The sequence below is a fragment of the Panthera onca genome, chromosome D3 (genome assembly GCF_046562875.1).
Source record: "Panthera onca isolate mPanOnc1 chromosome D3, mPanOnc1 haplotype 2, whole genome shotgun sequence".
In the NCBI taxonomy this organism is placed as follows: Eukaryota; Metazoa; Chordata; class Mammalia; order Carnivora; family Felidae; genus Panthera; species Panthera onca.
The window spans coordinates 860,581-873,203 of NC_138350.1; the positions used below are offsets into that span (position 1 = coordinate 860,581).

The 12,623-nt window shown below is 67.9% G+C and overlaps 2 protein-coding genes across 2 annotated transcripts; one reads left to right on the top strand and one right to left on the bottom strand.

Annotated features, from left to right (window-relative positions):
- Positions 1–291: 291 nt before the first annotated feature.
- On the bottom strand, positions 292–6,924 carry NOC4L (nucleolar complex associated 4 homolog). Its single transcript, XM_078435976.2, has 15 exons — positions 6,743–6,924; positions 6,409–6,529; positions 5,607–5,713; positions 5,221–5,328; positions 4,865–5,014; positions 4,693–4,792; positions 4,551–4,585; positions 4,095–4,145; positions 3,880–3,991; positions 3,585–3,645; positions 3,259–3,369; positions 3,001–3,161; positions 2,289–2,371; positions 2,028–2,141; positions 292–1,948 (listed from the first exon to the last, which is right to left on the bottom strand). The coding sequence occupies exons 1-15, from the start codon at positions 6,857–6,859 to the stop codon at positions 1,826–1,828; spliced, it is 1,554 nt and encodes a 517-aa protein (XP_078292102.2). The 5' UTR covers positions 6,860–6,924; the 3' UTR covers positions 292–1,825.
- A 68-nt stretch (positions 6,925–6,992) lies between these two features.
- On the top strand, positions 6,993–12,279 carry DDX51 (DEAD-box helicase 51). The gene is made up of 15 exons (XM_060628027.3): positions 6,993–7,294; positions 7,383–7,534; positions 8,471–8,621; positions 8,937–9,082; positions 9,176–9,247; positions 9,338–9,444; positions 9,602–9,710; positions 9,796–9,941; positions 10,116–10,308; positions 10,386–10,501; positions 10,589–10,705; positions 10,881–10,982; positions 11,087–11,150; positions 11,245–11,379; positions 11,594–12,279. Exons 1-15 carry the CDS (start codon positions 7,003–7,005, stop codon positions 11,618–11,620), a joined length of 1,929 nt encoding a protein of 642 aa, XP_060484010.2. The 5' UTR covers positions 6,993–7,002; the 3' UTR covers positions 11,621–12,279.
- The last annotated feature ends 344 nt before the right edge of the window (positions 12,280–12,623 follow it).

A 12,623-nucleotide genomic window follows, 5' to 3' on the forward strand; every position in this document is an offset into this window, starting at 1 on the left:
CCAGACGGTTCTCGAGCCCCTGCAAGCCCGGCCCTGACGGCCATCAGGTGCTCAGGTCCCAGGGGCGCCTGCCGGTCTTCTCCATCTGTCCCCGCCCTGCATCCCCTCAGCCACCTGCCCACGGGGCCATGGGGCCCAGAGGTCGAGAAACACCACAAAGCGCAGCTGCCCAGGCGCAGGGGTGAGGGGGTGTCGCGGGCGGGGTGTGCAGGGGTGAGCCCCGGACCCGCTGGAAGGAGGAAGGCTACGGACAGCACACGATGCTGCAACGATCGAGAAAACCTGCTTGAGGAGAGTTCTGTAGTTTTACTTTAAAAAACAGGATGACATCTCTCTCAATCAGCGTGAGGCCGCAGCCCTTCCAGGGCTGCCCCCCGGTGTCCCCGTGCCGGGGCTCAGCTGGGGCCGGGACGGCCTCGGACGTGCCGAACCCTGCCGGAAGCAGGCGGCTCAGGACCCCCGGGCCCTTCTACCACAGACGTGTATGCGCCCCTCCTCTGTGCCGGGTAAGTCCCGGGCCCCGGGGACCAGACGAGGACCAGGTCGTGACGAGCTTCCCTCGGTCTCCGGGAAGGGTGGCAGGGACCATCCACGGGGCACCGACGGCAGCGGGGCCGTGAACAGGCGGCGCCCCACGTGCATGCCCGAAGCTGTTACCGACAGGATGCCGGGCAGAGGCTTCCCTGAGGCCTCCCTCGGCTTGGGGTCCGCAGGCAGGAGCAGAGAAGGCAGCGCAAAGGCCCGGGGGCAGAAGCGGACTTGAGATGGGGCCAGGACGGTACCACCAGGGGACGGGGCGCTAGCATCCCTGAAACCACACAGGTGTACGCAGAAGCAGCACCCCTTCACCCGTCACCCAGCGTCCCCACCAGGCACACAAGGGTCCTGGGCCACCGGGGCAGCTCCCTAGAGACCCAGGCGGCCAAACCACTGCCTGCTGTGACTCCGAGGGCTCCCGTGGGGGCGGGGAGGGGGGCTCAGGCAAGAGGCTGCAGAACCAGGGACGCCCCCTCCCTGGCTCTGCACCCACACCTGCATCTCCGCCAGGCCCCCAAACCCACGGGAGCGGCTATCACTCACGTGACTCTCTCCCTAAACAAGACGCTTTTTAAGAGGAAGCTGGACTCACGCCGGAGGGGAACCAAGCTCGCCCGGCAGAAACGGGGCCTTGAAGAAAGAACCCGGAAACACAGCAAACGACCGGCCTGCAGCTGCCGGCACCCACGCCACTGGGGGCCGCGACGTTCAGGTGGCTCCACCCGTAACTGCCCCTCGTGGGGCAGACACGCCCACCGCGCACCTGGGACCACGGGCACCACGGGACAAAGAGGTAGGTCCTCCTCAGCTCGACTGGGAACAGGTGGCTTGTGCTCCGTGCTGCCCGTGACTAACCAGGACAGAGAACCCTCACTGTCGCTCCCAGGTCACAGTCCAGCTGCAGCAGGGAGAGGGGCGTGGCCCAGACGCTCGGACGTAAGGGGCCCCGGGGTCACACAGGGCTGGCAGAAACCACTGCCCAGTGCACCCAGAGCCCCGTGTGGCCGCAGCCCCCGACCCCCACCCTGGCCCCACGCCCACCCGGGCTCCGGCTAAGGGAGAGACTTCCGGAGGAGGGGAGAGGCGGGGGGCAGGCGTGGGGGGCCGCGGGTGGACACGAGGCGCCCTCCGTGCACGGCCGCCACTGTGACCGCCAGCTTGCAGACCCGGCCGCCGGAGCAGTCAGAAGACAGGCCGGCGCTCCCCGGACTCCGCCCCCCCACCCACGGCCCACCCCGATCTCTCTCCTACAAAACCACGGGAGGGGGCGGGGAGCGGGCGCTCAGGGTCAGCTGAGCGTGAAGTGCTGGGCGCAGAGATCGTCCTGCCGGCCCAGCAGCCCCTGCGCCGGGAGGAACTCCAGGGGCACCGACTCCTGGCCCCTCTTCTTCTTCAGGTCCCGCTCGAACACCTGCAAGGGACGGACAGGTGTTCCCACGCCGCACGTCCCCTGCACCCCAGCCGCCCAGGCCTCAGCCCCGCGCCCTCACCTCGAACGCCGTGAGCTCCAGCAGGGGTGCGATGCTGGTCTCAGGCACCGACAGCGCCTGGTTGACGACGCTGGCGGCCTGCGACACCTCAGGGTGGTAATGCCGCTGGAGGGTCTGGAGAGGCACGCGGGCCGTCACCACCCTCTCCCCAGGGCAGCCCGGGGACCCGGACGGCACCACACGGCGGGAACACGTCCAGTCACGGCAGCCCCCGGGGGAGCCGGGGACGGGGCGGGGGGGGGGGGGGGACGCACAGCTCACCTGCAGCTCCCACAGCGAGCTCTCCAGGGCGCGGCTCTTGGCCGGGTCCTCCTCTGCAGGATCGTAGGGGTCGGCATCCAGCTCTAGAGCGAGACCCGGGCCCTGCTTCACAGCCTGCTCCTGAGCTCTGGCTGCTGGGGGCAGGCCCCCCACCCTCCTGGTTCCCCATCACTCCCCTGCCAGGTCTCTGAGCCCTCTCAGGTCCCCCCAACTCCCCTCCCAGGTCCCCATGCCCCCCAGGCTCCCCCCCGACTCCCGTCCCAGGGCCCCCCCCACTCCCTCGGCCCCCCCCAGGGTCCCCCCACTCCCTCAGTCTCCCCCACTCCCCTCCCAGGTCCCCATGCCCCCCCACGCCCCCCAGGCTCCCCCCCAACTCCCTTCCCAGGTTCCCACTCCCCTCCCAGGTCCCCACGCCCCCCAGGCTCCCCCCCAACTCCCATCCCAGGGCCCCCCCACTCCCTCGGCCCCCCCCCCAGGGTCCCCCACTCCCCTCCCAGGTCCCCATGCCCCCCCCAGGCTCCCCCACTCCCCTCCCAGGTCCCCACGCCCCCCAGGCTCCCCCCCGACTCCCTTCCCAGGTTCCCACTCCCCTCCCAGGTTCCCACGCCCCCCAGGCTCCCCCCCACTCCCCTCCCAGGTCCCCACGCCCCCCAGGCTCCCCCCCACTCCCCTCCCAGGTCCCCAAGCACCCCCCCCCCACCGACGCGCTCACCGGGGCCCAGCGGGCGGTGCACCAGCACGCGGCAGGCGGGGTGTCGGCGCAGCAGGTTGCAGATGAAGGGCAGCACCATGAGCAAGGCCTCTGGGGGCGCCGTCAGCGCCAGGCGGGACAAGCGCTTGGCAAAGGCAGCCACCAGGTAGGCGGGCAGATGGCTGGGCGGGATGGTGAACGTGAGTGACCCCCAGTCGCCCAGACTCCCGGCCCCTGCTCTGAGTCTAAGCCCCTCCGAGTCCCCTCTCCGGCACTCACGAGGATGACAGGAAGAGGTCGGCCAGGTGGAAAAACCGGGCCCGGTACTTGACGTGGAAGACAGACGGGTCCAGGAGACCGTAGAGTTTCTGGTAGAAATCAGGGTACTCGCTGGGAGTGCAGGGGTGAGGAGTGGCACGCAAGCCAGGGGGGCGGGGGGGGGGGACATGGAGTGAAAACACAGATCATGGCTCCCAGGGGCCCTGTTACGCCTCAACTTCCCCTAGGGCAGCCCAGCAGACCCCCAGCCCAGGACAGGGAGAGGACACAGGAGGGGCAGACGCGCACGGCTGGACCCACAGGCAGGCGCCCAAATCGACACTCACAGGTTGTGCTTGTGAATCAAAATGAAAAGTCCGTTCAAGGCCAACAGGCTGATGGCGCCCCCTGCAGACCAACGTGCGGCTGAGAAGCCCCAACGAGGGCTGCTCCCCCACACCCCCCCCCCCCCATCGGGGAGTTCAACAGAGCAGGAGGCGCCCCGCTCCGTCCCGCCAGGGAGGGGACGGGAGGGGACTCGGGCTCCAGCATGCACGTCTCCGACCGGCCAGGCCCTGACGAGGGCTGCTCCAGCCCCAGTTCCGGGAGCCCAGCCCGCTGGGAGGGGAGCTCGGCACTCACCCGCGTCGTAGGCGCGGGTAAGGAAGTCGATCATGAGGGTGGGCTGGGCCAGGTGAGGCAGGATGGCATCGTGCATGATCACCAGCACCTTCTTGTACAACCTGAGGGGCAGCTGGCGGGGAGGCAGCAGCGGTGGGTGCACCTGCCTCACCCCAAGACCCACGTGGGCCAGAGCGGCCCAGACCCGGGGGACCTGCCCCCCAGCCCGCCAGTACCTTGTGCTTGAGAAAGCCAAGCCACATCAGCTGGAAGGCCTTCTTGTGCTCCTGCGGGGGAGGGGGTGGGGGTGCCGTCAAGGCCGCACACAAGGCCCCCCACTCCAGCCCCCGGACCCCGGAAGGGGAAACGGCACTCACGGCCTCCCTCCCGCCCTGCGTAAGAACTAGAAGCCCAGAACTGGAGAAGTTCCAGCAAAGCGAGAAGAAACGCACACCCGGAACATGGCCACAGAGGAGCCGGTGAGCAGCGCACCCAGGGCCGCACGCGGCAACGACACCGGCACCCAGGAGCCCGCTAAGAGCCTGGGAGCCAGGTACAGGCGGCCTCCACCCCACCCCCGTCCCCGTGAGGGAGCCTCGAGGCTGTCTGAGCCGGGAAAATTCTGGGTCCCACACGTGCTGCCTACGCGTGGAGAGGGCCCTGTCCCCAGAGCGCCCCCCGGAGCGTCTCACCTTCAGATGAGCGACCTTCCACTTGTGCGACAGCTCTGTAGGGAAGGCAGGGGTCAGAGGGTGTGCGGGAAAGAGGCGGCGGCTCACTGGGTGCCCCCACCTGCCCCCCCCCCGCCCCCCCCCCGCCCCCCGGGACGCTCACCAGCGTGTTTCACGTAGAAGCTGGAGGAGCTGACCTCCTGGCAGGGGAGGCTCACGGCAGACAGCAGCGCGAAGGCGTTGTTCCAGAAAGCGGGCGGCACCTGCCGAAAGCCTGGCATCAGCTCGGGCGCAGCCCCTGCGCACCCCTCCCCCAGACACGGGACCCGGCTCACCTCGGGGCACCTGTCAGCCACCTGGCCCACGACACCCGTGGCCGCCTGCATCGTGTGGTAGCGGATGTCGTCGTGCTCTAGGTACTCCTGGAACCGGGACACCAGCAGCGAGTGGTCCTCCTCCGGAGACAGCAGGCCTTCCACCACCGACTGTGGGCCGGCAGGGAGGTGAGGTCGGTGGGCCCACCCGGGGTGCCCGCCACACCCCACAGCCTCCCCCGCCCCCCGGGGTAAAGGGTGTGGCAGAAGCAGCACGTCCCGGAGCCACCTGCAGCGAAGGCCCATCCCGGCTGTGCCCAGAGGTTTTTCGGCGCCCCCCCCCCCCCCACCCCCGGCCGACACCGTTGTGCCCCCACCTTGAAAAGCTGGCGAGGGAACAGGTAGTTGCCCTCCCACTTGGGTTTCTCCAGGGGATGTGCTCCCTCCAGCTGTACGAACTTCATGAGCGTGCTGAGAGCCAGCTCCTGGGGAAAGCGGGCGAGGGAGTGGCTGAGGTGCCCGGACCACACGTCACCTCCCCGGCACCTAAGTCTCAGTGCACCCGAGACAACGCTCCCCTACGCGTTGGGACACAGAACAACACCGGCCGCTAGAAAACCCAGCAGACAGAAAACCAGACGTCCTCAGGTAAGCGCGGGCACGCAGAAGCCTGCGGCCTCACCCCTGCCTGTGTGCGCGCAGCCTGGCGGCTGGGGGTGCAGGGAACGCGCAGGGTAGAGGCAAGGCCGACGACCTGACTCACCTTGACCTCAAAGGAGGAGTGGGCCAAAAGCTCCCGCAGGCGGTTACAGCAGCTGTGGTACCTGTGTCTCATCCACACCTTGTACTTCCGCGTCGCCCCCTGGGACCCTGAGGCAGAGCAGGGTGGTCAGACCACACACACCAGGCTGGACGCAGCTCTCCCCCCTACGCTCTTTGCGCAGCCCCACCCGGAAGTGAACGGAAACGGGTCACCGTGGCCCCAGACCTGGTGCGGGGTGGGAAACCCTCCTCGCCTCACTTCACCCCAAGACCTACACAACCAGCGGTGGGAACGCGTAACCCCGACTGCCCACGTTAAACAGGATCAGATCCTACAAGTGATCCCAAAAAAACAAACAGGTGCCTGGGTGGCTCAGTCAATTGAGTGCCCAACTCCTGATTTCAGCTCAGGTCGTGATCTCAACATTCATCAGTTCAAACCCCGTGTCTGGCTTTGCACTGATAACGTGGAGCCGGCTTAAAATTCCCTCTCTCCCCCTCTGTCTCTCTCTCTCTCTCTCTCTCAGTCCCTCCCCCGCTCATGCTATCTCTTTCAAAATAAATAAAACAAAACAAAAACCCTGAAAAAGCACAGCACACTCAACCTTTGCTCTAAACAGACCACATACGGACTCTCCCACCCCAACTCTGAGTGCAATGGTCCCTCCCCACAGGGAGCCCCTGCTGTGCCCTTCCCCTGACCCGAGATAAGGCCGTGTGAGGTCATCCCGTGTTGACAAAGTCTCCCTCCAGCCCTTCCAGAGACGAGGCCCTGGACCCGGCACGCGCTGCGGGAGGCTCACCTGCCATGACCGTGTCCTCGGAGGGCAGCTGGCCCACAAACAGCTCTCCCCTCTCCAGCAGGGCCCCGAATAGGCGGCTGCACGCGCGCACCGCTTCCTGGGTCTCCTCCGGGTCCTCCGACTGCAGGGACACGGAGGTCGCAGGGGGCCGGCCCTCCCTCCTCACTCAGGGCCTCGACGCTACCCTCCCACCGGACACCCCCTCCCCGACCCGGGAGCCCCGCGAGACGGGAGCGGACGCCCGGGAAAGCCCGGAATCCCGCCGCGGCCCGCGTGCGCGCCCCCTGCCAGGCCTCCGACCCGGGACCGGCCGCGGCGCCCCGCGCGCCCCCACCTGCAGCACGGCCAGGATGTCGAACACGGCGTTGGCCTCGCGGCGACTCGCCAGCACCGCCTCCAGCAGGCGGCCCAGCGCCCGGCGCGCGCCCCCGGCGCCGGGGTCCCGCTCCATGCCGCCGCCGCCGCCCCACGCGGCACGCACGGACTCTCAAGCCACCGTCCGGCGCGCCCCTGACGTCACCGCCCCGCGCCGAGGCCTCCCGCACGACGTCCCCGCCCCGCGCCTCTGGCGTCATCGCCGCGCGTCTGGCCGGCATGGCGCTCTTCCACGTCGCGCGGTACGCGGGCCCCGAGGCGGCCGGGCCGGAGGCCGGGGCGGACGGCCGGGCGCGCGCGCTGCTGGAGCGGCTGCAGTGCCGGGCCCGAGAGCGGCAGCGGCGGAAGCAGCCGCAGGAGCCCGCGGGGGCCGCGCAGAACTCGGAGGCGGCGGGGCGGCGGCGGCGGCGGCCGCGCAGAGCGCGGAGGCGCGAGTGCGGCGGGCCGCCGGGGAGCCCGCAGGCGCCGCGGGGGAAGCGGCGGAAAGTGGACGGCGAGGACGCGGACGCAGGTGGGGCCGGGCCGGGCGGGGACGGGGGTCCCGGGTCCGCGGGGGTTGGGGGGCTGACGCGCCGCCCCTGTCCGCTTCTGCCGCGCAGGGAGCGGCGAGGAGGCGCCCGGGGAGAGCAGCGAGAGCGCCCAGGCCGCGGGGCCGCCGGGGGACTCGGGAGAACGGCCTCCCGAAGAGGCCTCGGGACCTCCAGCCCACGCCCTGCTGCTCGGGGGCTTTGAGAGAAGCAGGGCGCCAAAGGTGAGCGGCCCGGGGTGGGAAGGAAAGTCTTCCACGGCTTTGCTGCGGCCGGGAGTCGGGGTCTGGCGGCTGTCGCGGATCCAGCCCGTGTTGGTGGGGTAGCTCCGAGGGTCGCGCCTGTTCAGCAAGCGAAGGGCTTGGACTTCAGTGGTCTGTCCTGCAGTTTTCTTCTTGGTGCCTGGAGTTCTATGTCAGCTCAGGATTTTGCTTGTGATTATAATAAAGTTAAGAGTGAAACTTGCAGGTAAACGTTTTAAATGGGTTTCTGGGTTGCATCACAGCAGTGTTTTAAAACATGTTCTCTTAGTTGGTGGGCGTATCTAAGGAATAACTATCTTAGTGCAAGCTTTCAAGAAGCAGCTAGTAGGTTACAGAGCTTTTGGGTGATGGTGATTACCAAGAAGGAAACGGTAGGTTTGCCAGGGTGCGCGGGGGAGCATTTGTGTCAGTGCCAGTGTGGAAGTGCACCTTGACTTGTGATCGGAAGACAGGGGGCAGCCTGGGTAAGGTGGACCTGAGAAAGCAGGGCAAAGGCCCTGAGGCAGCAGTGAGCTGTGGCATGTAAAACGAGGTTTGTATGGTTAAGGCTCAGGCAGCGATAGGAGGTTGGGGGCAGGTGAGTGCGGGTCACGGAGGGCTTTGCAGGCCAGGCTCAGGGTGTGGACGTTACCGCGGGTGTGAGAGGAAGCTCCCCCGGTGACCTTGCTCAGGGGAGAGGTACTTTTTGGTGTGCGTTGCTTAATTCTTTTAGAGGTGGCGTGGGGGTGGGGAGACGCCAGGAGACGCGTTAGAAGGCTCGCGTTAGAAGGATCGTGGGGCCTGCCTTGCTGTGGCCTCTTCGGTTTGAGTGTCTCGAGTCCTTAGTTTCCGCTGGTCTTGTTCCCCTAACCCCGCGGGCCCTGGAGTCTTCATTTGGCCCCTTTCTCTTTACGGTAGGTCCAGCCTTTCCTGCCCTCGTGGTTGGCTGAGCCAAGCTGTGTCGGAAAGAGCGTCACCGAAGATTCGGTGCCTATCGAGGACATCCCTGCCGTCCATCCTGACATGCAGAAGAAGCTGCGGGCACATGGCATCTCCTCCTACTTTCCAGGTGCTCGGGGTGGGGGGGAGGGGGAGGTGCCTTCAAGAGCCTCCTCGCCCAGAGTCACCAGAGCGGTAGCGGCAAGGCCGTGGCACAGCAGCTGACAACACGGGCCCTGGGCAGGACCAGCATCAAGCGTGGTCTGGGATTCGGGCATCTTTGGCCGCCCGGGCCTGGCAGTCCCTAGAGGCTCTGGTGTCGTCCTCGAGTGAGAACAGCCCAGCCTGGAAGTCATAGATGGGGGACAAGTCTCCTTTGGGCCTCGGTGCCTTGCCGATTCTGGTGGTTCCGGCACAAATGTTCCTGTCGTCCCTCCCTGTCCAGTCCAGGCCGCGGTGATTCCCGCTCTCCTGGAGAGCACAGCTAACGGGTTTCTGGTGGCCAGAGGCGGCTACCGGCCCAGCGACCTTTGCGTGTCTGCCCCAACGGGCAGCGGGAAGACCCTGGCCTTCGTCATCCCCGTGGTACAGGTGAGCGTGAGGACCGCCGTCCTCGGAGGGGGGCTCGGCCGACAGGGAACCGGCTCTGCTGAGGCCGGTGGCTGTCCCCACCCCACCCCACAGGCCCTGCTGTGTCGTGCCGTGTGCCAGGTCCGAGCCTTGGTCGTGCTGCCCACCAAGGAGCTGGCCCAGCAGGTATGTGCACCCCACGCTCTGAAGTCAGACTCGGGGTCCTTGTCACTGTGGTGCTCCGTACCAGGTCGGTGACGGCCGCTCCTTCCCCAGGTGAGCAAAGTGTTCAACGTCTACACGGACGCCACTCCTCTGCGTGTCGCCCTGATCACTGGGCAGAAATCGCTGGTCAAGGAGCAGGAGAGTCTTGTTCAGAGGACGTAGGTCTTGATGGGTCGTGGGCCCCTTGGGGAGCAGGGAGCGGCCGCATCGTAGCCGTCCGGCCCCCGTGAGAACAGAAAGCCTGGCTGTCTGCGGGCCTCCCCTGTGTTGGGGGTCGGCATGGGGGCTTCTGCTGAGCCACTCTCCGCTCCACAGAGCAGACGGCTTCCGCTGCTTGGCTGACGTGGTGGTGGCCACCCCTGGCCGCCTGGTGGACCACATCGACCAGACCCCGGGGTTCAGCCTCCGGCATCTCCGCTTCCTGGTACGTCGGGCGCCTGGAGGGAGGCCCGGGCTCGGAGCCGACACTGACCTCGGCCACCAGACTCCAGGCGTCCTGCTTCTCCTAGGTCATCGACGAGGCCGACCGGATGATCGACAGCATGCACCAGTCCTGGCTGCCCCGGGTGGTGGAGGCGGCCTTCCCGAGCGATAGCGCCAAGGACCCCTGTGCTCTGCTCCAGAGGAGGCAGCTCCGGGCCACCACTGCCGCCAGGTACACGCAGCGAACTCTGCCCTGAGCTTGGTGGGGCCACCCTGAGCGTGGGTCCCGCCGCGGTTCCCCTCTGTCTCCCGGACCCGCTCTGCCTTGGCGTGTCCCGGGCGGCCAGGTTCAGCAGGTGTGCCGGCCGGGCCAAGGTCGCCGGCCCACCGCCCGCTCCCCTTCCAGCACCTGCTGCCCTCAGATGCCGCTGCAGAAGCTGCTCTTCTCGGCCACCCTGACACAGAACCCTGAGAAGCTGCAGCAGCTGGGCCTCCACCAGCCCCGGCTCTTCTCCACGGGGCTGGCACGCGGGGGCCCCAAAGACGCGGATGCGGACGGGGACTCGGGCGGGAAGTACACCTTCCCCGCAGGGCTCTCGGTGAGCAGGGCGCACGGGGCGGGGAGGGGGCGCACGACGGTGCTTGGGGCGGGGCCAACCCCGTGCCGTCCCCGCAGCATTGCTACGTCCCCTGCAGCCTCCGCACGAAGCCGCTGGTCATCCTGTACCTGATCCTGGAGATGAACTTTTCCAGGGTCCTCTGCTTTACCAATTCCCGTGAGAACTCACACAGGTGAGGTCCGAGGGGAGCAGAGGGGAGCAGAGGGGAGGCGGGTTCCGGGCCCTGCCCACCTGTCTCCCTCCCGCCTCTCCCGCCCAGGCTCTTCCTGCTAGTCCAGGCTTTTGGAGGTGTGACGGTGGCCGAGTTCTCCTCCCGCTGCGGGCCCGGCCAGAGAAAGGTGGTCTTGAAGCAGTTCGAGCAGGGCAAGATCCGGCTGTGAGTACCCGGAAGGAGGGGAGCGGACGCTCACGGCGGGTCCCGGCCTGGGCCGTCCGGGGCGTACTTCCCCAAAGGAAGCTCCCCTCTGGAGTCGGTGGCGGCGTCCCCCGCAGGGCCGGAGGGAGAGGGGCCCCCGGCCTCGGGCGCGGTCTGAGCCCCTCGCGCTTTCCAGCCTCATCAGCACAGACGCCACGGCTCGAGGCATCGACGTGCAGGGTGTGCAGCTGGTCGTCAACTACGACGCCCCCCAGTACCTGCGGACCTACGTGCACCGGTGAGGCCTGTCCCGTGGCCTTGGAGGGAAGGGCCCCGGAGAGAAGCCACCGTCCCGGGGCACCCCTGGGGGCCAGCACTCGAGGTGGTCGTGCTCGGTTTCAGGGTCGGGAGAACCGCCCGCGCGGGAAGAACCGGACAGGCCTTCACGCTGCTGCTCAAGGTGCAGGTGAGTCTGCGGGGCGCTTGCCGGGGGATGGGTGGGGGGGGCTCGGCCGGTGGCCGAGGGGAGGCTGAGACCCCTTCCCGTCGTTGGCCTGCAGGAGAGGAGGTTCCTCCGGATGCTGGCCGAGGCGGGGGCACCGGAGCTGGCGCGGCACGACGTCCCCGGCGAGCTCCTGAGGCCGCTGGTCCCTCGGTACGAGGAGGCCTTGTCCCAGCTGGAGCAGGCCGTCAAGGTGAGGGGCCGTGGCGTTCTCGCGACACGCATCTGACAACGTGTGCGAGAGCGGGGGAGGGGGCAGGAGGGCGGGAAGGGGGGCTGGGTCCAGAACCGCACTTCCTGAGCAAGCATCTGGAAGTGCTGCGTCTCAGGGTTGGGGCGCCAGGGCGGGGCCGCGGACGGGGGCGGGGGGCCGACACCGTGCGAGTCTCTACCTCTCCCCTCCACAGGAAGAGCGAAGACAGAAGGCGGCCTAGACGCGCTCAGAGGACGCTGCAGAGCAGCGCCTTCCCACCCTGTGCCACCTGCTGGGCTTAGCCACCTCTTTTCTGGAAAATCCTGAGCGCCGCCTGCCGCGTATGTGAACAGAAGACAGGTTTCTCGGATTTCCATGGAAGCGACCGGCCGAGAGGGCGCTTGTCCCCCCGCCTGCTGCCGCCTTGTGCCCGGCCCCAGGACAGTCCCTGCAGCAGGCCTGGCTCCGGGCCCAGGGTGAGGGTCTGGGGGAGGCTCGGTGGCCTCTGCACGGTGCTCTCTGGAAGCAGGGCTTAGTAGGACCGTTCCCGCGGTCCAGAGCTGGCAGGGCGGCCTCGGGTCTAGCCTCGAGCCACTTGGGTCCCCACGGTGCCCGCCATCCCGCGTCACACAGGTTGCCCTGCGTCCCGCACTGGCACCTGGCTCGGGAGCTGGCTGGCGTGTGACGTCTCCTGGCGCCGTCCCAGCGTGGTGTGCCTGCATCCCCGTGGCGTCGGCGTGGACCAGACCACACGCGCTTTCCCGTCAGTCACCACGCGGGAGCGGGGTAAGCCCGTCGCGCCACGACGTTCTGTTGCTTCAGAAGCGCTGACCCGCTGCTGTGCCAAGGGTTTGTTTCCACGGTTCGTTTGCCGAAATTAAAACAACCTTACAAACCAGGGTCGGGCTGTAGTCCTTTGTTCTGAAGGAATCAGCAGGGTAACCGGAGCACAGGCTGGGCTGCGTGGCTGCCCACGGGTGGCGTGTGGCAGGGGTAGGAAGCACTCAAGCTGGGAATCTCCAGCTAAACGCGTCGTACCCCTTAGAGACAAAAACCAGCGTCCTCCGCGCAGAACCAGCTTACGCGTCTGTACGTGCTGCACACGGCATCCCCGGCACGAGCCAGAGATGCCAGAGACGCCAGGGCGCAGGTGCTCAGGGCCAGGAGGGGCCTGTGAGCCCCGTGTGTTCTCACTCTGCGCCGGGGACCCGCTGAGCCGGCTGAGGCCTCGCCCACGGCCGGAG

Bases quoted from the DNA above. Each gene is read 5' to 3' on its own strand.
- DDX51 (XM_060628027.3), top strand. From the start codon at position 7,003: ATGGCGCTCTTCCACGTCGCGCGGTACGCGGGCCCCGAGGCGGCCGGG. The intron at 7,295-7,382 runs GTGGGGCCGGGC...TCTGCCGCGCAG, and splicing joins CGGCGAGGACGCGGACGCAG to GGAGCGGCGAGGAGGCGCCC. The intron at 9,942-10,115 runs GTACACGCAGCG...CTCCCCTTCCAG, and splicing joins CGGGCCACCACTGCCGCCAG to CACCTGCTGCCCTCAGATGC.
- NOC4L (XM_078435976.2), bottom strand. From the start codon at position 6,859: ATGGAGCGGGACCCCGGCGCCGGGGGCGCGCGCCGGGCGCTGGGCCGC. The intron at 3,162-3,258 runs GTGAGTGCCGGA...CATCCCGCCCAG, and splicing joins GACCTCTTCCTGTCATCCTC to CCATCTGCCCGCCTACCTGG. The intron at 1,949-2,027 runs GTGAGGGCGCGG...CGTCCCTTGCAG, and splicing joins TGGAGCTCACGGCGTTCGAG to GTGTTCGAGCGGGACCTGAA.